Source organism: Argiope bruennichi, chromosome 8, assembly GCF_947563725.1.
Source record: "Argiope bruennichi chromosome 8, qqArgBrue1.1, whole genome shotgun sequence".
Lineage (NCBI taxonomy): Eukaryota > Metazoa > Arthropoda > Arachnida > Araneae > Araneidae > Argiope > Argiope bruennichi.
In genome coordinates this window covers 85,511,631-85,539,409 of record NC_079158.1, presented here as the reverse complement: position 1 = coordinate 85,539,409, position 27,779 = coordinate 85,511,631, and the positions used below count along the sequence as shown (strand labels likewise).

Here is a 27,779-nt window from a genome sequence, read left to right as displayed (position 1 = left end):
TTGCATTTTTTAGCTCCATTAAACTAATACTGCTGTTAGTATTTTGTTTAACTGCAATAAATCATATAAAATCACACTATTAGATAATAAAGAAGATTTCATCGATTGAAAAGGTAGTGGAAAACTGTTTTTGCGACTGACGTTTTAGAGATACGATGTGTTTTCCTTGAAAAATGGAATCAGATACAAATTTTTCTTGCTGATCTTCTTAAACTTAGGATATGAAAATATAAGTTTGAAAAAAATCTGAAAACAATATTATTTATAAAGTAGCAAATTTTTGAATTTTTAAAAATGTTTTAAGTGTACAATAGTTAAATGCCTATTAATGAGTTTTGTTAATATTATTCGCTGTTAAATCATTTCTATATTTGGCGATTTTTTCACAATTACCTTTTTTAATTAGTAGAAGATCAAATTTATTCCTCTTTTGTTTTACGGTTATTTTTTGCAATGTTAAGATATTTTATCTAATTGGATCATTTTAGCCACTATAATCAGATTGTTAGTGTTTTGTTTTACTGCCGCAAATCACATAGTTTTCCTTTACTTTTTATTATTTTATTTTGTAGATCTTGTAATTATTATTTTTTATACTTGGATTGTGAAATGTTCGTGCTTTTGCGCTTGCATCAGGATGAATTTATTTGGCCAAAAGAGGGGTGATATGAGGATTGAAAGGAAGAGGTTCACATTTATCAATAGGCTGAATTATGATTACTCATAGAATTAAGAGGCGTGATAACAGATCATTTTTCTGCGTATAATCTCGAAGAGAAATACAATCGATGAAAAATTCTAGTCTCGGGATACTGAGAAGAGCAGTACAGTATTGTATACATAATGTACTTTAAATACAACAATAAATATTCTATGTAGTAGACATCAAGTTTGAAGAATTCATTTTGTCATTTTTATTAATCAAATGAGGGAATATTAAGATTCCGGATTGATGGCTCTCACTTCTCTAGTGAATATTTTAGTGTAGGACAACAATAAATATTCTATGTAGTAGACATCAAGTTTGAAGAATTCATTTTGTCATTTTTATTAATCAAATGAGGGAATATTAAGATTCTGGATTGATGGCTCTCACTTCTCTAGTGAATATTTTAGTGTAGGAATCTGTTGTCGCCTACACTGCATTGACGGAATGGATACCCAACCGGAAAAATCGTATTGTTGCCGGTTACTGTCTCTTTTTTTTATTTTTTTTTTATTTCTTGTATTGGTATTTTGCTCTCCTTCGTATTTCTGCACAAATGGACATTTAGATTACTAAACATGTTTATATTCCAGGACTAATGATTATCATTTTTAAAATATTACTGGGGAAAGTGTGCATTGATGAGAAGCTACTTTATAACGAAGTAGGTTCAAAATTAATTGATATGTATAAAAATATTGAAGGGAGGAGAGTTACTTCCATAAAAAGATTATGGGTATCTTCTCGAACAAATATTAGGCTGTAAATATGCCCTTAACACTATAACCTCAATGTCTGTCTTCTGTTGTCATGATGACATTCACTGACATCAGAAATTGAAAAATAATATGTATTATTCAGTCAGGGTTCAGTCTCAATCTTGGTATCATTTGTCTGCATGATGAGGTATTGGTTTTAATGTGTGCATTGACTCAGATATCTTATTTGCCTATCAACATTTATTAAATTAGGGTTCCTTATGAAACTTTGATTAAATTCATAGCTAATTTTCAGTATATATATATATATATATATATATATATATATATATATATATATATATATATATATAATTGTTCAGTTTTAATTTCATATAAAATCTATGTATGAGTAAACTAATAAAATGAAATCCTTAAACAGTAAACTTAAATTAAAAGTTGAAAACTTTTACTAATTAGTTACTGTATAATATTCATTCCCATAAAGATACGTAACCAGTTCAAGATTTAAATAGAATTTTTTTAATAGCAATGATTCAGTTCAGGTGAAAATACAGTAAGTTATTAATCCTTTCATTCATATATAAAGACGAATAATTTATTCTCTGTTTAAAAAATCACTGAATTCACCTTAATTAGTGAATAAATTAATGCTTTATCAATGAACACAATTTAAATTAATTATGGAATATAAGAATACATAGATTAATCTTCCTAGAACATATTTTACTGGATAAGGTGAAACGTGTTAACAATTTTATATATTAATAAAATTTATTGGGGTAAAAAAAATGGTTAGCTTTGATTTCAATATAATTTTTTCCTATTTTTCATTTCTTTGCATTATTTTAATTTTACTTTAACAAGCAATTTAACTAATGTTTTGCCTTCATGAATTAGAAACAAAAAAATAAAGTCAATTAAAATCGAAAACAAATAACTCAACATATAATGTATGCGATAATTGCTTATTTGTTTATTTACAATTTCTGTATTTTTTCCGTATTTGCCATTTGTGAATGAAAAAAAAATTATCATAACGAAAAAAATAATTTAATTTTTTATAACTAGCCAGTTTCTGTATCAAAGTTCAATTTTTTATGGAGATATTTATAAAAACATAACGTCGAATTTCTTTCTTATTTTTCTATTTCTGAAATGGATATTATTTCCTTAAATGACTTTTATTTGGAATTTTGCATTGTAATCATGAATATGTATTCCCTGTAATTATATATCAAAATTAAAGAAATTAATTAAATAAGAATAGCAACTTTTTTATCCCGACAATTAAGATTACATTTTGTTTTATCTCGGAATACAATTTTTGCTTAATTTTTTTCAACAATTTATGTTTTTTATTGTGATAAATTCATTAAAAGTCCTATGAAACCTATAAAGCATTTGGAATCTTCTTTGAAATTTAAAACTTGTATATGAAATATATGATATTGCTCTTTCATCAATAAAGTTCTTAAATACATATATATATATATATATAGACTATGGAGATATTTTCGTTTTCCGTATTACGACAACGTAGTGTGTAATGTTACAAGAATTTTCATATATTTTTGTATGTGTATGTGTATAAATAGATATACATTAATCTTTTTTCAAGACTGTTTGCAAAATACATGTGGGAAGCAAATAAATTTTTTTTAAAAAATATCTCTGAACGAGAGAGATACGTATTTTCAAAAGTATATAGACATATACTTTTGAACACATAGTGCATTGACGTATTTTTTTAATTTATTACTTTTTCGCCCACAGAATTGCTGCGTTCATCTATACCAGAATGAGAATTCGATTTAAAAAGCTTTAAAGATTTGAATTCAAATACTTAATACTTTTCTCCAAAGTATGCAGTTTTCATTTTCTTTGCCACTTTCCCAAAATCGTTGAGGCTTTTTTTTAATCATAGAGGTATATTTCCAATCCTAACAAATTTTAATTCAAGAATAATTTTACGATAAAGGAAAAAGCATTGGTGATTTAAATCACTTAATTCCATCGGAAAAAATTAAATGCAATTGCATTTTCATCACTTGAAATTTCTTTATTTTTATCGCTATTGTCTGCTAAACCCTGCATATTAATTAAAAAAAAGCTCTTTTTATTAAATATATATTTTTTAAATTTCCTTCATTCATGTGATAGCTATCATTCTTAAAGATCTAGGTGTTATATTGATAATATAAAATTTATGACAATACCATTTCCATTTGTCTTAGCAGATATTACTTCACTGCTATTTCCTTGACTGACAGAATTGAAAGCGACCAAATAAATATAATAAGTTGAACCACACTGCAGATCTCTCAAAGTATAAACATTCTGATCACCATTTAAATGGGTTTCTTGCCAGTGATGATCCTCCAATCTGTAATGCAAAATGTAACCTAGAAAAATAAACATTATTAGTCATATCAGTTAAAATTAACAAAATAGCATAGCATATTATGATACCAAAATATTTCAACTTAGCATATCAACTTAATTCTGTAACACATTGATGATAATAATATAATACATAGTTGGAATAATAATGTTGCAAAAACGGACTGAAATTATCTGGAATAAATTGCAGTTTAAGTGCGTATTAGCATGAATTCCAAATTCATGTCGTGCATGATGAGAAGCGTTCCATGAATAACAAGTCCTTTGACACTGCATTTATTATATTATTAGCTACCTCTGGGGACTAGTTTGTTAGACGGTATATTGACATTTTAGTCTGTAAAATGATTAGTATGGCATGCATTTAAAAACTGCATGTCACATTTTCATTTAATAAGCTTTAAAATTACTAATTTAATTGAATCAATTTGCTACAAAATAAAACGTGTGTCCATTACGAAATGTAAGCGAAAGTGAAATTTTTACTATTAAGTTACTGATTGGAAATAACCAGTGTTGAAAATCTTTTTGAATCAGTTTAAATTCCATTATATCATTTAAAACCATTGTTAGAGAGAGTGTATAAAATTTAGTTAAAATTATTTTTGAAATTAAGGAGAAAATTTTTCGGAAATGAAATTGATATCATTAAATAGGTAATAGTTTGATTCATAAGATAATTCAAATATTAATTTTATAAAATATTTTCAAACATATGAATATCGATTTTTGTAGGTAAATCATATCGATTACCCATCTTGCAACTGTTAAGCTCATTTTTGCGCTTGACTGAACTTTCTATTTGAAGCCTATTTCTTGATTTATTTTAACTGAATTACTTGATTTCTTTGAACTGAAATTACTTTTGGATGACACGAAGAATTATGTTCAGAATATTTCTAATCATATTTCGATTTCCATTAATTAATTAAATGAAACATTGTTTCAATAGGCTATACAAACGTTCAATGAAACGTATTTTCCTAGAGTCTTTTGCTTCATATTTTGAAAAATCCGTTAATAATGATGAAGAAAAAAATATGACTGATTTAAAGGATTCTCAAATCTTTCATTAAGTTGAGACTTGTATGTACCATATATCCAATATCGGGAACAAGCAATTGATTGATGGTGATGCCCCGATTTCTAGTAGTTTCTAAGCTTTACTCTATCAAAGGACTGTCATGTAGGTGAACTTGGCATCCGTTGAGGTTAGTTATTCCCCGCTAATACAGAATTTTGGACAGTGTGTAACTGAAGGTTCATCCTGGTCATTTAACCATGATTCAATACAACGGTTTCCATTCTTAAATTATCTCTTGTATTGATTTAAATCAAAAAATAAATAGAATTAAACTGAAAATCTGATATAAAGCATTATGAAAGAGGCTAGGGCTAAGCCTCAATCAGTTCGTTTTGCTGTTGTTTTAAGACTGAAATGATGACGAAAATAACTGAAAACATAAAGTTGTAACAGCGATTTGACAGGTTTGGTAACATAATGTAACATGGGATTAAATCAATTTTAAAACGCAGATAAAATTGTATAATGTAGCAATTGAAATTTTCAAGCACATACTCATACAATTGTTTGCTTTTTTTGTTTGTTTGTTTCTAATGATTTATTAATTTCAGTTAAAAAAATTAAAACGAAAATATTCAGAGAAAATATCTAAAAAACAAAATTTATGCTATAAGAGGACGAAAATGAAGATTACTTCTTGTTAAAATAACACCATTATTATTAATTTTCCAAACCATCTTAGCCAGTTGTTATATAATTTAACATTTAAAATGTTATGCAACGAGTCTGATATAATTTCAAAACGTGCATTTACTTTTTACAGCATTCTTAAATCATTCACTTACAAAATGCGGTTTAAAGAACAATGCTTACATCTTTGATTTAATTAAGGGAAACGCAAGTTACTATGTAATGAACATTTAGGAGGCGCTCACTTAGGAAAGTTTGGTTAATTGTTTTGAGACTAAAATATCTTCCGCTACAGTAAATAAAAAAATGACTGGTTCAGTTTAAACAGTTTCTGGTTTCAAGCAAATGATGTCGAAATTAAAAGTCATTTATTAAATTAGGCTTACAAAGTTAGACCATTTCTTTAATTAGTATTTCAAATGAAAAGTGGAGTATCATAATTAAAATTGTAAGGATAGTAACAATTAAGAACAACACTGATAAGATAAAGGTTGTAAGTTAGAATTACTTTAAAAATCTGTAAAAGTTACACGATTAAAAGTATTTAGCTGAATAAATAGACGGTTGATGTTATTCAGGAATGGAATAAATTTTCGAAATGAGTGAGTATTATGTACTATACATTTAAACTGCATCTTTCTGACATTTATACTTTGAAAATCGATTTAATTATATTTTTAGTGTATATCTAATTGACATACATATACTTCAATTCATATCTAATTGACTTTAAAACTACAATTTTATCATCATATTATTTTAGAATTCAAAATAGGTATGAAGCTTAAGATAACTTTATGGTGGAATAGAATAGTGATATGGGAAAATTTCTTGACTGGCTTGAAAAATGTCTCATTATAGAAGAATTATTATGCCTTATTATGGATTTTACTTTACCAAGAAGGCGTCCTGGCCTAGGGGTAGCGCGTTTTCTCCGCGATTCAGGCGTCCGAATTCAAGTCCTGATTCAGGCATGTTTGTTCTTTACCTTATATTCTGTGAGGTGTGTAAAAGAGTCCCCACCCCCCTTGTGAAAAGGGGTTGTGTAAGCGAGTGTGTGATTGTCATCTTCATACGAGCTGGAAGTCAGACTTCCACCCTCGGGTGCTCAGAAGCCTTTGACCTCAGAAACTATTTCACTAACTCCGCTTAAATCGATGACTTGACTTAAATAAGTGGACTTGTCTATGAAAATACCATAAGTAACAACAATGTACTTTATCAGAACAATTAAGTTATATAACGAAGAGGGGTCTTTAAAAAATATATATATATAATTACTATATTAACCATTTAGTATTGCTTTTAGTTCAGCACCATAACTGGTAGCCAACCTAATAACATATATTTTATGAAAGCAGAAGTGTAAAATTGAAAAATACGACAGCATCTTTAATCAGAGATGCCAATGATACGCACAGTAATTTTCAATTGTTTTAATTTTGAGTTCCGTGTCTTCAATAAAAATTCTAATTTCTTTACATAACCATATACTTTAACTGGACTGATACAAGAAGTGCAAAAAATTAAACAATTAATGAACAAAAATTTAAAAATATTTTGTAGAAATTTCTGATGAAGTAGACATTCCTTTTAACAAACGAAAACATATCATGTATCATTCTGTGGGAAGGTTTTCCCAGATTAATTTTCAAGTGTTGATATTTTTAGAATGCCACTTATCTTAAGAAGTATTATTGATCATATCTTCTTCATATCAATTTCTACTTTATTTCTTTTTTTACGTTTTCCTAGGCGCAAATACTTAGAGAAATGGAAAATTTCTATAAGATCAACTAGTTATGCACAAAAATCAATCTAAATCATTATTTGAAGTAAGCAACGTAAATAAGTAATAATTTTGTGAGTTAAAGTCAAGAAAATCGGTTTATAAAAAATGAAATACGGTAATAATTCAAAAGTTAGGAAGCATGAAATTAGTTTTTATTATTTATTAAAATAAAATAAAGTTAAAAATGAAACTACCATAAAAGGCTATTTCGGTACGTTGGAAATTGAATAAATAGCCTTACCTGATATTGGGGCGCTAGGAAGCGCGCTCAGTTCCCAAGATAATTTAATGGCTGTAGAAGTAGCATAGTACGTTTTTATTACTGGAATTCCAGGCGGATCTGCAAAATGAAATCAGAAATGATTAAATAATCTTTCTTAAATTTTCAAAGGGAATAAATTTATCTCTTATTCGAACTCAATAAATAAAATATTAACTCCCCAAAAAATAGATTTTATATTTGATTATATTTCTTATTGAAATGACAAAAAGCAATAAAAGAAAACTACAATAAAATCTTATTTTATAAAGACGAAAGTAGATTATGGAGACAGTATTTACAGTCGTAACATAACATTTATGTTTATTGAATTTTGTATTTTGTATTTGTATTTTTGTATCATGCTGTTCCATGCGTATTAAAAAAAATTCAAATGCATGTGATTGACAGCATAAAACGCATTAAACAGAGATAATTATAGACAAATCTAAAACATACAGCTTTAAAATTGAGTCATTAAAAAACGCAGTTGCTCCTATGAATTCAATCTCAAAGTCCACAAAATTATAGTTTTAAATTTTCCTTAAGACTTTAAATATATATTAAACGTGTATCAAATGTGTTATGTTTACTTTATTTCCATGGAGTTTATATCTTCAGACAAAAAGAAATAATATACTAAGTAAGCTTAGCCGAATAAATTTAGTTTCAAACTTATAATCACGAGTTCGTCATATGATTTCGTCGCTTGATTTATTGCTCTTTTATGGGACAATAGCTGGTCATGCTGTTCCATGCGTATTAATTCAGTCACACGTATGGAACGCGGTGACCTCTTGGTAAGGTCTCGGCTGCGGAACCAGGGGGTTTCAAGTTCGAGACTCAATTCTATTGAAGAACCGCTGTGTAAGCGTGCCTGGTGACCGCTAAATCAGCCAAGGCGAAACATCCTCCCGCAGGTTTGTATGGGAGTTTGGAGATGGGGCACCAGCTCAGGTGTCATCCTCGTAATCTGACCGTGGTTCAAATTTACGGATTCCGTCCGAATACAGCTCTAGTGTTGCTTTAAAAATGGGGCATTAATACGAGTAATTTAAAGTCAATCAGAAATATTTTTTTAAAAAAATGGGTCGACATAAAAACAGTATATAAAAGTCAGCACTAAATATATATATATATATAATGAGAAATTAATTACCGCGCGTTTTCGTTGAAATCTCATCATATAATAAATCTGAAAAGTTTACACTTAAAAGTATGGTTTGGTTTGGTTTGGTTATAATTTACCTCCCGTTTTGAAGCAACACTAGCTTAAAAGTATGGATAGTGGTTGCTATATCGCACATTGTCTATTCTGTTTAATCACCATCAAATTTTAGAAATTTTCCCTTAGATAAATTTAGTGTGGTTCCAAAATTCATGAGTAATTTAATAAATCAGTTTTAATTACAAAGACAATTATAAGGGAATTTATTCTTTTTTTTAATGTGTTTGTTAATATAAAATACAACATTACTCACATAACAGTTTTAAAGAAATAGATGTGCTTTGGTGTCTTTGTTATGAATACGACCTTTTCTACGACAACCGCATGTAAGCAAGACGATAATAAAAAACTATTCTATTTCCAGATATATTGAAAATAATTGCTGCGAAATTTTCTACGAGAGAATCAGTTCACTAAAAATGAAACGAACAAACTCAGGAGCCAAATTCTGTTCGGAATAGTCATAGCAGTATGCCAATGTAGTATAATTTTAACTGATTTCAGAGTTATACAGCTATTCTCTTCGATTAAAATTTATTTGTTATTTACAGGTTTCCCGAATAAAATGAAATAAATTTGAAAGATATATTTAAATAATTTAATTGCATAAAGTTTCATAATTACTGAAGAAAAAAATTGTCTCTTTCATCTAGCAAAATACCTTTAAAGATTTTCATTTTAATAATAAAAGTTGTTTTGTAAATCTAATCAATAGTAAATACTCATTTAGGGTTCAGTGATTAATGCGATAGATTTTAAAGTTTGTAATAGTATGTTGAAAATATGTTAATTACATAAGAAAAAAGCTTAGTTAAGTTTCAGAATTTTTTTAATACATAATATTTGCTCAAATAAAGTTTTAAAAGTTTATAAAAAAATTTAATGGTAACCTTACTTGCTTTATTGCTGTTAATTTGCTTTAAGCAAGATAAGTTGAGATGTCGAAATATTTTGATAAATTTAATTTAGATAAATTTTGTCGAAATAGATGGCGATAATTGAAAATTATGTCTTCGATCAGCCAAAAGTTTAAAACGCAGTCTAATTAACATAAATTTGATTACTGATTTTTTAAATATAATATTTTTTTCATTTTTTAGACAAAGAAAGATTTAATCTCGAAAATGTAAGATAACTTATTATGCAGTAGGAATGTTCTACCTTTTAGAATTATTAAACACAATTTCATCTACGCTTATAATTTTAAACTTATTGCAAATAGGTAACAAATGAAAGGAAAAATTAAAAATACATTTATTAATATTTAAAATGATGCTACTAAGGAAACATTTTTTGTTTGAATTTAATAAATATTTTCTGCATTGTTTTCCTTCGATTTTCGAGTCTGTACAAGATTTTCATTTCACAAGTCTTTATAGATATTACAAATAAAAAAAAATTATAGCTGATGCTTTTATTTTTATAATAAATAACCCACGGAAATGAAAAAATAATATTAACAAGTCTGCTATTTTGCATCTGGCTTGCTAATGCATAGGTATTCAACTATTTAATTCTTTATTGAATTTTTGATAATTTTTTGACCAGGAAACTACTTTATGAAATTAACAACACAAATATTACTGTCTAGTTACATTGTTAATCATTTTTTTAATTTTTTTTTTACTATCGGTAGTATCATTTATTTAACGAAGTTAATTTAATCATGGTATAATTTTTAATATACAACAACATATATTTACGTCAATTTAAACACTAATTTTACTACTTGTAAACAATGAATTTTAGAAATCAATTTAGTAAAAGCTTCTTATCTTGCAAATTTACGAAAACTAATAAAAATTCAACTCTATGAATTTTAAATCTGAATAAAACAAATTATTAAATACACAATGAAAAAAATGAAACCGAATTTATAATCAAAATACCTATATATTGATTAAATAAATTTCATTTATTTAAATAGAAATCAAAAATCGATTCGTTATAGTTAAAATCGTTTGATATATTAAAACACCAATGAATTTTTAATATCCTTTCTACCATGTAAAGGTAAAGATTATTTAATTGTTATTCTAACGCGGGTATCTATTTTTTTTTTTTTTTAATTTAGACATGCTACGCAATCAAGAAGAGATTGAACGACGCAGACGTACATCCCCTTCCTGTTATCTTGGAACTTAATATTCATCCAAATACCGGATGTAAAAAATAAAAGTTTATGAAACTAATATCCATACTTTGAATTTCAACTATTTTTGCTTTTATAGCGTTGGAAGAAAAAACTGAATCAAAATGCAATAATACGGATAAAATATGTTGCAAATATTTCATATGTAAGGAATCATCTTTTTTTTTTCCCTCGTTATATTGGATTTCTTTACATCAAAATTGGATTCTCCGTTATTAAAACAAATCTTGAAGATCATTTTTATTGCAGCTAAAAAATATAATATTAGAAAATTTGATTGAAATTCGCAAATGGCTATTTCGTATAGATAGAAATTTATAGCATTCAATGTCATATTGCATTGAAATATTATCGAAAAGCAGTTTTATAATTACTTTAGTACCAAATTCCTCAGCAGAAGAGTTTCGCTTACTATGGCAGAAATTTTAATATCTTTTAGAGGCACAAAAGGCATAATTTATTTGTATTTGGAGAGAAAAGAATTTATTCCCAATATGATTTATTGGAATAATTGTCTATAACTTTTAAAATATTAAAATCATTGAGTTTTTTTTTTTTTTAATAAATTATAGTTATAGTTATATATTTGTGTATTTTATCTAATTTCTGGAAAGTAATGTTGAATATGCTTCAACAAAACATCATTTTATGGAAATTTCGTGTATATTTGGTATGCATATTAAATTCTAGCCGCCTTTGGGGACTAGATGGTTCGCCAATATTAGTAATCACTAAAGTATGTATTTTATGTAATTTGATATTCGTGGTTTCATCTGCAAAATACTTTTAAGTTTATAACATATATTCATATAATTCATACTATTTTAGAACCTTTACACCATTCTATTTAATTTAATATTCATTTCCCTACTTTTTTACCATCTACCTAAAATTTTACGGAAATGATTAAACTGCAATTAATATATTTTTTCAATTTTTATTTATTTATTTATATTTGCTGAAACGAAACATGGTTAATTGCAGAAAACAGAATCATTCATCCCTGAAATCTTCTATGCACTACAGAATATTATTTTAAAAATCTGGAATTTCTCGAATTTAAAAATATGGATTTCTGTATGATTAATCATAAATTTCTCTGACTTATTGTGAATCCAGTTTCACTTTTTCTTTCAAAAAGATTTAAATGAAGGTAAATAGTAATAAGTTATTTTTGTTTCAGTCAATAAATATATTTCTTAAAAATATAAAGGTTAAATTTTATAAAGACCATCGGTCGTACGAGCCAAATTTAATAAAATATTCTTAACATTATGACTTTAAATTAAAAAAAATAGCTTCCATCTTCTGCTACCAGATCAAGACCAAGTTATGAGGAATTGAGGAATATCAGTATAGGAAATTATGAATATAGGAAATCAGCGTTTTCATTATTTTACACAAATCAAACTTAGGGATCTCTGGGCTCTGATTGGCAAATCTATAAAATAATCAATGAATTGGTCTAAAACCGTGCATTTTTATAAAATTATATTCAGATTATCAATATTGAAATCAGTTTTTGTCCCAAAAGATTGATTCATTAAATATGATTCATAGAGTCCAAAATATACAATAAAAAATAAACCCTAAAAATTTTGCTATTTATCAAAGCATTTATTGTCAAAATATCAGAATCATTTTGACTATCATAATCAACTATAATCATTTAAACCGTTTTCTTATTAGATATGAATGCTTACTAAGAATGATTCAGAATTGAGTTGTTAAGCTCTAATTAATATGGATATCCTGCATATGTATTAAGCCCTGTTTGTCACAAATAACACTGAATTATTGAATAAGTATACAAATATTTTAAAAGTCTCCGAATTCTTACTTTTAAATTATTAAATTAATCAAAGCCATTAGAAAAATATTTTCATATTCTTTCTTAAACTTACATTATTAACTATAATAAATAAGTCTTTATATTCTTATTAAGGAACATGTTTTTCTTTACATATGTATAAAAAGAAATGTACAGTAGTCTAATTTATTTCAAACTAGCGGCCTTTGGTGACCAGCTGGTTCGCCAATCTTAATGTTCATTTAAATTTTAATAATTAAATATTTTACTCAATTCCTACTTTAATAGCTTCTTCATCAAAATATTATAAAACTTCAAATTTTGATAGTCATATAATTCACTCGTAATATTATAAAGACCTTCAGTCATAATGTAATATGTATCTATCTAATTTTCTGTTACCTTTCGTAGAATTTATGCTTTAAATTAAAGTGAAAAGAATTAATCTGCAATTAATATAATAATATTTATTACTGAAACAAAGCATTTTTTTTAATAATATGATTACTCATAACAGAGTCACTGAGCGTTTAAACTTTATGGGCACTAAGGAATATCTTTCTTATTTTATGTATTATTTCAGGAATTTGTCAACAAAATTTTCTCAGATTCATCATGAACAGATCGATTCATTAACAATGTTTAATTTTAAATGCATCAAACACTAAGAAAATAAAATGAATCGTTTAAAATAATCGGTCGAAAACAGGTTTAAAAAAACTACTTAAAAAACGATGTACTTAAAACTATAAGTATATACAAAAAAACATATAACTAACATAAATACAATTTAATTACAAAAGCATGCAACTAACCTAAAAATAATTTAAATCATTGAAAACAGATAAAAAAACTACTTAAAAAACGATGTACTTAAAACTATAAGCATATACAGAAAATATATAACTAACATAAATGCAATTTACTTACAAAAGCATGCAAGTAACCTAAAAATAAAAATAATTTAATTCATTCGTTGATAATGGTTGTCATGGCAACAATCAGAACACAATGCGCATGCGGGAATTTTCTTCACCAGTTACGGTAACGCAAATGCGTGAATTTTTATCCGCCAGTTAGGGTAACGCTATGCAGATTAAACATTTTTAATTTCCTTTATTCTGTGTTATTTTAATTCAAAAGTACTTCAGAATGAATCTGAAACATGGATTAATTAACAATGTTTAATTTTAAATGTATAAAACATTAAGAAAATAAACAGAATCGTTTGAAATAATCGGCCGAAAAATGTTAACCCTAGCCTCATTACTGTTGGGAGAAAAAAAACTGAAGTCTTACTCATTTGGCGGTGGGGAAAATGGAAGATTTTTTTGGCGGGAAAGTTGGCGGTGGGGAAAATGGAAGATTATTTTGGCGGGAAAGTTAGTTTTTAATTAATAATTAAAATTATAATTATTCATTCGTTGATAATGGTTGTCATGGCAACAATCAGAACACAATGCGCATGCGGGAATTTTCTTCGCCAGTTACGGTAACGCAAATGCGGGAATTTTTATCCGCCAGTTAGGGTAACGCTATGCAGGTTATTAAAAATTCAAAAAAAGGGACCCCAGGTGCACATTCCCGACCTCTAAGGTATACATGTACCAAATTTGGTAGCTGTATGTCAAATGACCTGGCCTGTAGAGCGCCAACACACACAAACACACATTCAGCTTTATTTATAAGTATAGATATAGATATAGATAGATAGATTTAAAATATTCTTAATCGAGATTTTTTCTAATTTCTCCGTTTCATACGATTTCACATGCGGAAAATGTGATTTTCAATTATACCTGCCTTTGAACATAGCAATTCAAAAATGCTGAAATTATGCAATTTAGGTAAAATTTGGAAGGTGGTTTTGACATAAAATTTGTAGGTTACAATTGAATTTTAAATGAAATAACTTCAAAGAAATTTAGTCTGTTGGACTGTTTTAGTAAAGATGATAACTACAAAACATAAATATTAATAAAGGAACGACTCTAAATTAATGAAATTTGGTATGCAGTTTTAAAATTTAAAAAAAAAAATAAGATTTAATCAAGTGTTGAACTCAATCTTTCAGAATGTTGTGTGTAGATTGGCCTGTATTTTCACAAGTATATAAACACAACTTCAAAGGGCAATGGTTTAAATAATTGAAATTTAGTATTTAATCCTGATACAAAAACTGCAATTTTGTATCAAACTTGAATCTCAGTTGACGGAAATAAAGGCATCCAAAATGCAAATTCAGTTTCTAGCTTGCTTCAGTTTTCTATGAATCAAAACCTTATTCTGGACCTCCAGAAATGAAAATATAAGCAGTCGTGGCCTTGTGAAAAATACGAAATTTTATGTTGGGAGAAACGAAGGAGAGGGATAAGGTTTTTATAAAAAATGTATACAATATAATTTCCGAGAGATCATTCCTAATGTTTTAATATAAAATCCCTCTCTAGATGTATTAACACAGATTCATTAGTTTGTCACAATGAATATGTGTTAATACTTGCGATTGTCACTGCTTATTTTGGATTACATGTAATTTAAACAAGCAATTCATATTCTTGCGACGATCAAAACAGCGGCTACACTTCTTTTCTCTGTTATTATTAAACGATATATTAAAATTTAATTATTCCATAATATGCCGAGTCCTAATCAAATAATCTAGATATTCCCCGGAATAATTTTCTGCATGACAAAAATCTATTAACATTAATCAACAATCAGGCATGATAAATATGAAAGGATACATCAATGTTCAAAGATTCTATAAATTGCCGCTTTTTTACATTGCATCATTTTATTGGATGATCCTTTGTGTCACAATAATCTTTTTAACATTAATCAGCAATCGGATTAGCGAAATCGAAACAGGTAATACCTTATGCTACGGCATCATAAATAAGATTCAATCGAAAATTAAGGGTTTATTTATTCAAATTTCTTCAAAGTATTAAAATTAGATACCTTCGTTTCTTTTTAATCGTAGTCCATGAATGTGCAATCTGACCATTGCATTCGTATAGCTTACTAATACACCAATATACAAATATTTTTTTCTGCAAATGTATTATTTATTATTTATTTTTATTTTGATAGGTCCAAAAAATACGAGTCTAAGCAAGCAAAAAATTCAGCGCATTGCTGCAATAAAACGCAGTAATTGGTAAGATTAGCTTAATGGCTGAAATAAACCATTTTTATTGGGTAAATGGTCATGAGCAATCAAAGTATAGGTCCATTCTCCGATATCTATGGTTTACTTTGTGTTACAACAAAAAGAATTATAAGGATAAAGCAATCCGCACGTAAAACTCTGAAGTTTATTTATAAATAGCTAAAGATATTATAGGGCATTTTAGAAATGTAACGCAATTGTTTTAATTAATTCTTACCTTGATATTAGCTTTATGATAACATAGTTCCATTGCCATATATTGATTTCATAGGTGTTTAATATTTAATTACATGGAAATAATAAATTTAGTTATTTTTGCATTATTATATTGATATGGGATTATAATTCTACATTTGTATATTTAATGAAGATTCATTAACTCAGAAGAATGGATTAATTATTTGATTCAAAAATTATTTCATCACAAGGTTAATTCAATATCTGAAAATATTGGAGCAATTTCTTCCTTGAAAATTTGAAATGAATTTTAGAAATTCTGACCGTCACTTGTTTCAGTTTATATTACTTTTGCCGTTTATTAATTTTTACTTTCTCTTACTTTTATTATTCTTTCAAGATTAAATAGTTAGCACTTTCATTCTGTATTTTTGTAATTATCGTTACATTTAAAGATAACGATTACCAGCTGTATTATATAGCTCATAAAGTCGTGAGCTGCAGTTACATGATGCAGTAATAATAATGCGACAAGAAAAACTATCACATATTTTTCTTTCAAATTCTTTAGTATTGGTTTACACAATGTAGGATACAAACTGTTTAAAGAATGGAACATTTTAAGTAAATTCATTAAAGGATCCTATTTTATTTTCAATTTATTTATTTTTATTGATTCTTCTTTTGCTAATAGGAGAGAAGGCATCCACTTTTTTTGCAAGAAGAAATGAGGTTTGGGGGTCTTCAAAAAACTGATCGCAAATAATAAAGAATTAAATTTTGTACAAATTTCATGTTATCATATGATAACATTATTATTTTTAAGCCATTGTCTTAATTACTTTAAGTCATTAACCAATTTGAAACAATCACAAGACTATCAGAATACTCATGCATCAATATTTAGAAAACAATGTTGTTGTTGGGTTTTTTTCTCATCTCGGAATTGTTAGAGCTCCAAATATTAATTCGAAACCATTTTTCTTTTTGTGCGAAAATCTCATTTAAACTAGTTTGGACAGATCTATTGTAATGCGCAAACGCTAATTTTTAGAAAAGTGATGTTTCTTTTTCATCTCAAAATCTTTCGACCTCTCTAGCTCTAAAATTTTTTTGCCTGCTTGAAAAATTGAAAATTTCATATATGTGCTTCTTTGAACGATAACTCGATAACTTCTTACGCCCTTGATCTTTATCGGCCATACAGGAGAATCGGGTACTTGGCGAACATTCACATCAAGTTGTAGCTTTTTGTTTGGTGATAAGTCGCCAAAGATGACAACATTATTTATCATTTTTAATAACTCTAAAAGCGAAAAGTTGGTGCTTAAAAGCGATAAATCGCCAATTTTCTTCCCATGTATTTATTTACTTTAAAAACCTTAAACCAAAACAATATCATGTTTCTCAATTGATAATAATATAAAAATATCACTGTACGGTGAAATAACGCATTTATTTATGAAGCAAATTCATAAGTTTTTGCTCTATAATTAAAAAATTTCGCTTAGACCATACTTGTATAATAAACAAATAAAATACTCTCCAGACAAAATTTTTATCGCTTTGTTAGTGTTCAATTTACACTATATTTTAATTAAATATCTTAAACAAATTTGAATAAACTGCATATTTAATAAATTATTTGTATAAATCATATATAATAATATCTGAATAAATATCTTCTCATATTACAGTAGTAAATGAAGAGCATATTCTATTACATATTGTGAAAGAAAATCAATTGCAATTTAATTTATAAATTCTTACTTCAAAATATCGATTCGATTTTAAACAGAAATGGAAAGACATTATTATATCTTGTACACAATAACCGAGAGTTTTGGAGCTTGCTCTATCCGCTTAAACGATAATTAAGGTTTCGCTTCAAAAGGATATTAACTTCACTAAATCGCCATCGAATGCAGATAATAATGAGTTTTGCTTGCTCCCTTCTGTTGGAAACTAGCCTCAACAATTCTCATCTTTCAGCTATAGCAGCTGTAGGATGCAAATGAGTTCCCAACAGGATTAGAGGGAGAATGATGCAATCGATTTAATCTCTCACGAATTGCTTCCCAAGATATATTAACTAAATCCTAACTGTACTGTCCATTTTGAAGCGCTCTATATAACGAGTTTGTTACTGTATCTATTAACATTACATGTTTACTAATTTTTTAATGTTGCAAATTACCACTATTAATTTCAAATTTCTGATTATGTGAAATTGAGACTGCTATTTTTGACAAGTTGCAGAAATGTTGCAAGCGTTTTTTTTTCCCCCACTAGTTATAGTCTGTGTATTTTCTATAGGCGGTTATAGATCACATTTTCTACAGCGCTACAGGTAGAAAATGTGACCTATAACAGCCTACAGAAAATACACAGACTATAGGTTAGGATGAAGTTTTAAAACCACCTAACTCTTTTTCTGGCACTAATATGTCTGTCACAATGCATTATCCCATCACAAGAAGCCAAATATTGAGCGCAATAGGCCTATTTTAGGATGATCAAATGACTGCAATGGCAAATAGTTGCCCCAATGAAAAGCTATTTGCATTGCTCCATTGATGTCACAAGATTTTCCTGAAGTAGGCGTGGCTTTCTATTACGCACAATAATGACCTAGTGTGAACACTGCTTTAAGTAAGGTTTGCACTAAGCCAATTACAATCCATTCAATAAGAGTGCAGAAACTGCAAAATAATTATTTACAACTTGCACAAATGCTGCAAGAGGATTTTTTTTTTTTTTCCCCTCTGCTAGGTTAGGATGAAGCTTGAAAACCACCTTAATCTTCTTTTGAAACTAATATATCTGTAGTAACGCAGTATCCCTCAAGCAGTGTTCACAGAAAGCCAGATATTGTGCACAATAGAAGGTCAAGCATACCTTAGGAAGATCACATGACCAAAATGGGACAATGGCAAATAATTGCTTCGATCAGACAGTTATTTGTCATTGCCCATTGGGGTCACATTATCTTCCTGAAGTAGGCGGGACCTTCTATTGCCCGCAATTTGACAAGGGTTTAAATTTAGCCATTCACAGTCCATCCAATAAAAATACGCATGTGCAGAAACTGTACAGCAGCAGGTAAGAACTTGCTATTGCCCGCTCTTCAGACAATGTTCAACCAAACCTGCAGTCTCCGCATGTCAGAATCTTATAATTGGCTAAGTGTGAAACGGTTATTATGCAAGAAATAATTTAAATGCTTAATTGTTTGATAGAATAGGTAATTCCATGAGAGGTGAAAAAAAATCTAATCCTATCTCTTGAAATGAAAGTTTATAATATTTATTTTAAAAGAGTATGTAGAGATTTCTTTCGATTTCTATCGCTGATTTCTTTCAATCTATATTATAAGAAATAGTCAATTTCTAAAGTTTACTAATTTTTTCATCTTATTCGTAATTCACCTTATCATCGTTTAGCAGAATATAGTTAAAATGGGAATCCAAAGTATACTGAATGTTTCATCTCGACCCTAGTTCATCTATTATCCGCGTTTAGTAGGATATAGTTACAACTGTGAGGTATATTGAAAGGTATACTGTATATTTCATATCAACCTTGGTTCGTCTTATCATCTATTATTTTTGCTTAGCAAGTTATAGTTACAAAACATGAATTTCATCTATTAGATATTTAATGAACGTACTTTTGAGCTAAATTGAAATCTGCAGGTGTTTGAAACGCTACTAAATGATACTAATTCTGATTCTGCATATGTTAAGGTTACAGAAATAACACAGAAAAATTAAATAATTTTCGTATGAAGTACATAATTTTATTTCATTTCTTATTTACAATTGTTGCTCAAAGCTATTTTTTTGTCATATGCATTGAATACATTTAATTCATTAAGAGGACTATAGTTTCTTAACTAATCATAAAGGTGCTTTGATTTGATGTATTTTACCATAAAATATTCTTTTAACATAATCATACTAAAAGGAATTAATGTTAGAAGCATACAACACAGTTCTTCTTCGTGTAAAAACATTTTTATGCATAGTTTTTCACTATAAGTTATTTTAAGATTAAAAAATAAAACTCAAGATTTCTTTGTCAACTTAATTGAGTATTTCTCAAAACATTCAAGATTTAACTCTTTTAGGAATTCTGCAATAATTATAGAAAATAAGGAGACTCTCTCATACATACATCTTTGCATTTTTATGTAGAAATATTGAAAGAATAGAAATGTATTGGTTTAATAGATTTTTCTTGAACAGATCGCACAATAAAATAATTTTATTAAATGTATTTGTATTGATTTTATTTTGTCTGTAAGTCTTGTAAAGTCTTGACTTGAATAAAAAAAAAATAATAATAATAATCGGCATAATATTTTAATAAAAGAATTTGATAGTTAAGAATTATTTGAATGATTTTTTATTATATTCGGACTTTGCATTTTGTATCAGTTCAAATTATTTGTAATGATAAACTTGGATATAACAACGAACATTCGAAATCTGTTGCATAGCATAAATTGAAAATCAAGCAGAATTTTTCAGTTTTTCAAAAATGTACATATCGGATCTCAAATTATTTTCAATTTGAAAAGAATGAATTCAAGCAAAAGGTAGAACATTTCGTTTCAACTCAAACACTTATCAGCAATTTATTTTGAAAAATACAGACGCATTCACTTTCACCCACTGATTGCTCAATGTAACCAATAAGCGGATCTGTGGCCACGCCTATTCATCCATTTACTGGTAGTACAATTTTTAGTATACACCTACCGCAGTAATTATTGAACTAATCAACGTTTGGTATTGCTATTCCCCTTGTCAATGGTCAATACAACCCAACGCCATTTATAACCATTCATAAGAATATGCGAACCAGCTTTCATTTTCACATCTTTTTTTTAAATTTTCAAACTATTTTGCAATGAAATGAACAAATTTTTCTTAGATTGTCAAATTTCCAAATATTTATTCTAGAATGTATTTGTAAATTTTTCTTCTCTTCTCTGAAATGACATTCCATGTGCTTGCAAAAATAAATGCATGCAAATATAGACTTTCAATATATACATAATATATATATAAAATACTTTTCAATATATATATATAATACTTTTCATTTCAATATTTTATTAACAGTGCCAAGACTATTTAAAATAATATGAAATGGCTTTAGGTAAAATATATAATCGGTGTAGCATTCGCGAAAAAAAAAAAAAAAAAAGAATATGTGATTTGGGGGAACAAATAGTTTAGCTATTCTTTTAGATGATTTCTGCTAGCTATGTTATTTATATAATTAGATATTAATTATCTAATATCGTAATTTTATATTTGACGAATATGTGTAAAATTTTTAAGAATATTTATTCCGTGCTGTTTTTAACAGACAATGAGTAAAAGAATTTTTTTCCATTCTATTACTTTTATTTATTTATTTATTATTATTATTTATGTTCACAAATGTAAGAATAAATGTAAATGCAATAGTGAAGTAAATAAAGGAATACGTGATATTTTCGGTATTCACAATGATTATATATTATTTCCAGAATTGATTTACCAAATTTCTTTCTGTCAATTTTATTCTAAAAATATTCAACATTTTCGTTGTTCAACCAACTTAAGACAATGATGACCATCTGAAATCAAATCGAAAGCCGGGTAACTTCAAATGTATATTATAAAAAGTTAGTTCATTTATTTTATTTTATTTTAGTTGCATCTAAACAGCAAAATGATTAGTTTGATTTAATTTACCATAATTTTATTTAGTTTACTATATAAAATTATGGATGTTGCTAAATCTTAATATAAGTAAAAGGTTTTGAGCCCAAGTATGTACGTGCATATGTTCCACTTATAGTTATAAACAACTGGACAGATTTTAATCAAACTTCGCCTCCTTATTCTCCAGAACAATAAAGGATACCGACAACTTTTATAAGAGCACAAATTAAATAAATATTTAATTAAATAAAAAAAATCGAATTTATACGTTTTTTTTCTGTTGTAGCATTAGATTAAATAATATTACAAAAATATTTTCATACCATTTTAAAATATTACCTTTTCAGTGAGAAATTCCTTTCTATAAGACTATCTTACTTTTCTGATTTCTTCAGCTATTATTAATTCTTTTAAAATTTAATGCATGGATTTTAAAACACTAACTAAAACTTTGATCTAATATAATACTATTTTCTATGATTTATGTTTAAAACATTTTGAATATTTTTTAATGATTTAACAGCTACTACTTAATGTTGCCCCAAAGAACCGAAAATATCATATATTACATTGATATTAATGATTACAAGTGACCAAGACCCCTCAAATGATTCATATAAGAAAATAATTGTGTTTTTTTAATGGTAAAGCTAATTTATACAAAATAAGTTTAAATCATATCATGTAAGAAAATATTTTAATTTTGAGCAACTTCACATATATAACCTTTAAAGCAATAAAAGAATAAAGACTAGTTGCTAGATGAAGCAATAGAAAGAAACCAAATGGAACAAAATAAGAAAATGTGTTTTTTATAAGAAATTGAAAATTAAGAAATTAAGAAATAAGAAATTATGTTTTTTTAAGGGTAAAACCAATTTATACAAAATAAGTTTCAGTCATAAATATCATGCATGGAAATATTTTAATTTTGAGTAACTTCGCATACATAACCTTTAAAGCAATAAAGAATAAAGATTAGTTGCTAGATGAAGCAATAGAAAGAAACCAAACTGAACAAAATTAGAAAACCATAATGAATTGGGAAACAGTCAGATTTTTTTTCCGTGATAACATAACATCATGGATGTTTTTAGCGACTCGTAAGAAAAATCACAATACATTAATAAAAAAAAAGTTATGTTAACCTTTATTACGAAACTCTGATTTCTCAACATCAAATTTTCATTTATTTATACAAATGGTAAAGATACAGAAATACACATATAATGATGCAATAAGAGAGCACTTGGATCAGTGTTTTTTTCCCCCTAAGCACTAGAAATTCTAAGAATGTAGATTAATGAAGGCAAACTGTAATTGAAGAATATTGCAGTCTCTCTCTCACTGATTTAAAAGAAAAAAAAAAACTTTTTTTCTCCAAAATATTGCTTTATTTCTTAGCGAATTAAAATATAATTATTTCTGCATTAATGAATGAGAATAAAAGTAAATGAATAAGAAAAAAATAAAATGAGAATAAAAGAAAGGAGGTCGAGAATTATAGATAGTTTAAAAGTTAGACTCTCTTGCGTATATCTGTCGTATTGCTATCGCAATGTATTATTACATACATCTGTTATGTTACTATCATCATATAGCAACTAAATTCTATACGTAGTGAAGAAAGTGAAGGGAAAAATGGCGTAATAAGTGGCTCACAACACAAAATTTGATTATTTGCACTCCATTTATCATCAGTGATACGAGCATAAATTGCGCCAAAGGTGTTGCATTAATCATTCGTCATCTTAAGAGTATCTGATTTTCTAAACTGACTATATAGATTTAATGTTTTGTTTTCATGTCTCTCTTTAAGGGCAACACCACGCCATGCATATTTCCCTACCATTACTGTCACTACAGCACTGAGAAGGATCTGTGATATAAGACCCAAACGCTAGATTCTGGAATTCTCTAAGGACTATATTTTTGTATCTTTTGAAAATTTTATGCACATATATCGAGGAAGCAGGCAGAATGAAAAGAAAAAAAATTGAGTTTACACGTAATTGATTCTTACTGCGACACTGAATCTGTCCAAAAAAATTCTTGACTATGCAAAATATATTAGTGCACCGAAGGAACATCTATAGATTATAAACTACGATGTGGGCGTAAAATCAGAAAAAATTTTTAATTGTTATTTGGCAACAACTCACTGCATCGTCGAAAAATCTGAAATAAGGCTATTTTTTTTTAGAGTAGGGAATACAAAAAATAAATTTAAATCGAGCAATTTTGATTATAAATAAAAATCACAGAAAAGGAGAAGGTAAGACTAATAAAAGTGTCCAGTAAAAATCCAGTTTGAATGAGCGGATTAGAAGTATAAAGCATTTTTGTGTACGGTAAGAAGTGTGAAACTACAGGAGCATTACCAAGTTTCCCACATTGGAGTTAGCTAATCACTCAGAATGCTCCATCACAATTATTCAAATCAAGTATCTTTAAAAATAATATGATAAAAGGTATAGTTGACTGACATGTATAAATTAATCTCATTAACATTTTCCATTTTGGACGATTATTTGAATACTATTAAAAACATGTCGATCAATTTTCATAAAATACAACGCAACAAGATAGAAAACAATATCCATGTAGATTAATCAAGTTCAAAAATTTAATTCGGCAAAAACAGTAATTTAAGATATAACTGATATGTTTCCTAATCAGACTTCAAACTGAAAAAAAAAAAAAAAAAAAAAAAAAAAAAGGAAATCTATTATCGCAAATTTCCAGTTATCATGTGAGAACTTGATATTATTATTTTTTAAGTTATTATTTGTCCTAATTATTTTAAGTCATCAACCAGTTTAAACCGGTTTGAAACAATCACGAGACTTTTCTATCTTTTTTTAAACTTTAATTTTTCATTTTTTTAGCTGACCGATTTTGAGATGAAAAAAAACCCATCGTTCTTCTAAATATCGACGCATGCGTAGTCTGATAGTGTCGTGATTATTTCAAAACGGTTTAAACTGGTAAATGACTTAAATTAAATAAGACAATTCGTAAGAGTGCAGAGAATGTATAATTTGGAAATCAAGTTGTAACTTTAGTTGGCGATAATCGCGAAAAGTGCAACCTCTGCATTATTTTATAACCTTATTTTAATTAGTTGAAATTATCTCCGAACCAACAATCTTTATCGATTACACAAACAATGTTTGGTTTATTAAAAAAAAAAAAAAAAAAAAAAAACGTTTCGCGAGTTAGACAATAACACTGTGCTTTCCATGGAAAATACTACAACAACAGCCGATAGATAATTGAAAAGCTATACAGTGAAACCCGACTTTAATATTAGCGGACTACATTAGCAAAACTGCTAATGTAGTTTTATACAAAATAAAACTACATTAGCAGACGTTAGATATTTCAAAAGCTATACTATTAAAGCCGACTCTATAATTAAAAAAAAAAAAGGATAATTTATTGTCTACGCATTTTGAGGCTTCAACAATTTGTTGCCTTCAAATCGCATTAAAAACCTCAGGCCAAAACTTCATGTTCTCATATGATTAAAAAAAAAAAAAAAACTCATTTATCGCTATTTACTGCCATTTAAAAAAGTGAAATAGGTAGACGAAGGTTTCTCTAGTTTTACAAATTATTGTCGCATCTCAAATCTTTTTTGAGTCTAAAAAATTCTTAATCCAAGGATTTGCTTTGCTTACTTCAGACATAAGAATGAAATAGCAAGATTCTTTCAGCCTTCATAATTTCCTTTTATCTGTATTTCTGGATAGACATTTAAACATATTTTTTACTAAGCAATGGCTTTTTATGCTATCATAAATATTTAAGCTGTTCTGTATCTGTGTTAGAATCCTCGTGTAAAAATCAACATATCAAATGAAAACACTACTATTTCAATAATACTTAAATTATAATTAGCATTAAATGAATTTACAATGACTTATGTTTTAAAATAAATAATACTCAGAATAAAGCAAACCAAATATTGTTATGTAATGATAAACATGTTTAAACATTATTTATTAATTTATATTTAAACAACATTATTGTTATTTAAACATTATTTGTTTCAGTATTTATTTATTTTTGCAAAATATGCAGCAATTATTTAACATTCGGCGATGTTTAACACCAAACGTACGATAACATGGAACTAAATATTTTTTAATCATTTTTTTAAGCTCCATCATTAAGTTTTCGTGAAAAAAAAACTCAGTTGACATTCATTTAAGTATTATTATAAGTTCTGCTAACTTTACAAATATCATGTTATTTATAAACATTTTTTTTCAAACAAAAGTCATTAAAGCCATTCTTTGCAGTTTAGTAACTAGTTTTTATTTCGTAAAAAAATTCTAATGGTAGGAAATAATTGTTTTCGAAATACAATTTACATTTTTATCAACTCTATTAAATCATGAGGGAAGAAAACAATCGAACAGAGATCCACTGTATAAAATGACAAAATATCAGGAAATTTCAATGACACAAAAAGCCTTAATAGCATAACAAATACAACTAATAATTAATATACATAATATTAGTGCTTGATACTTTTGCAACTATAGCAAGATTATATTCATATATATTTATATGATTTACACTTTTAATACTTCTTTATAATTAATTATATTTTGCACTTTTCCACGAAAGTACGGTAAATCATGATTTTGCTCGTATCATCAATTTTAGCTAAGTATTATATTAAGAAGAATCTAACTAAGCACTTTACAGTAGAAAGCATTATAATTAGGTAATTCCCAGGAAATTACTAAAAGTAAAAGGGCAAATAAATAAAATAAAGTAACACAAAAGAAAGGAGGCCCTGTAAAACATTTAATTAATTTAATTACAGACCAGATGACGCGTTTCTCAAATTATAAATGCAAATGCGAAGCAGTTTTAGAGAACAATTATCGTCGCTATTTTTTTCCATTCCTACACTCTCTGCATTTAAACTGAAGAAAAAGTGTTTATATGGTCACAATTTTTTTTCTTTTAATTTGTTCCGTTTTTTAATGCAAAACACGGTAATTTTGGTTAATTGTTTTTACTAAAATAAAAAGAGCATAATTTAAATATCTCGTTTAGACTGCAAATTAGTATTTAATTTATGATTGGAAGAAAAATAATTAATGAATAATAAACTGTTTCGCCACCCAAAACACTTCGTGTTAAAGCGTCTGATTTCAGAAACAAAAATTGTGGATAGTATCTAAAGCTGAGGAAGCGAGCTTACAGTACAATGCACAAATCAGCTTAAGTAAATAGAAATGTCACAATGGTTTGTTCATTTAAATTTTTTCCTTCCTATTTTTGTGGACGTTAACGTAACTTTTAAGCCATTATACTGTGTTTTTATACTGGTTAAAAAAAGTGCTTAACAAAAGCCTAGCTTGCCATAGTACACAGTTCTGTGAAATTTCTCTTGTTTGCAGAATATTTTTGGATGGAAAAAAATTTCTGCTAACTGAAATATTTTAATAGAAAATTCTCTATTTAAACTTATTAAAAGAAAAACAACAACAAAGAAACTTCAAAAAGAAAAAACTTTTTTATAAAGAAATAAAAAATAAATTCCAGGCTTGTAATAAATTTTGCTAAGAGACATTTTAACATAATTAATGTAATGTTAAAATTACTAAGCAATCTAAAAAATGTTTTTCACAAACAGAATAGATTTTAATTAGATAATTTAATAATTGAAGCTTGTCTTAAAAATGGCCACGAATAGCAGTTGCTTTCCTATTTAGGGATGTTATTTTAGCACAGCGACCAGAATTAGTTACCAAGTCAAATATTTTAAGTGCTTGAAATTAGAAAATATACCAGAAATAACATACTTTAAATGTTTCTAATGAAAACTGTCATAATTAAAGTTGAAACACTGTCCATAAGCTATTATTATAATTTACTTTAATAATAGCAACCTACAATTA

General features: G+C 27.4%; 1 protein-coding gene across 1 annotated transcript in view; it reads right to left on the bottom strand.

Annotated features, from left to right (window-relative positions):
• Positions 1 to 27,779, bottom strand: part of LOC129981637 (cell adhesion molecule Dscam2-like) — a 506,908-nt gene that overhangs the window by 89,392 nt on the left and 389,737 nt on the right. The window contains exons 18-19 of the mRNA XM_056092554.1: positions 7,576 to 7,674; positions 3,645 to 3,830 (exon numbers count right to left, since the gene is read on the bottom strand). Coding sequence (XP_055948529.1) covers positions 3,645 to 3,830; positions 7,576 to 7,674 — 285 coding nt within the window. The remainder of the gene's footprint in view (positions 1 to 3,644; positions 3,831 to 7,575; positions 7,675 to 27,779) is intronic.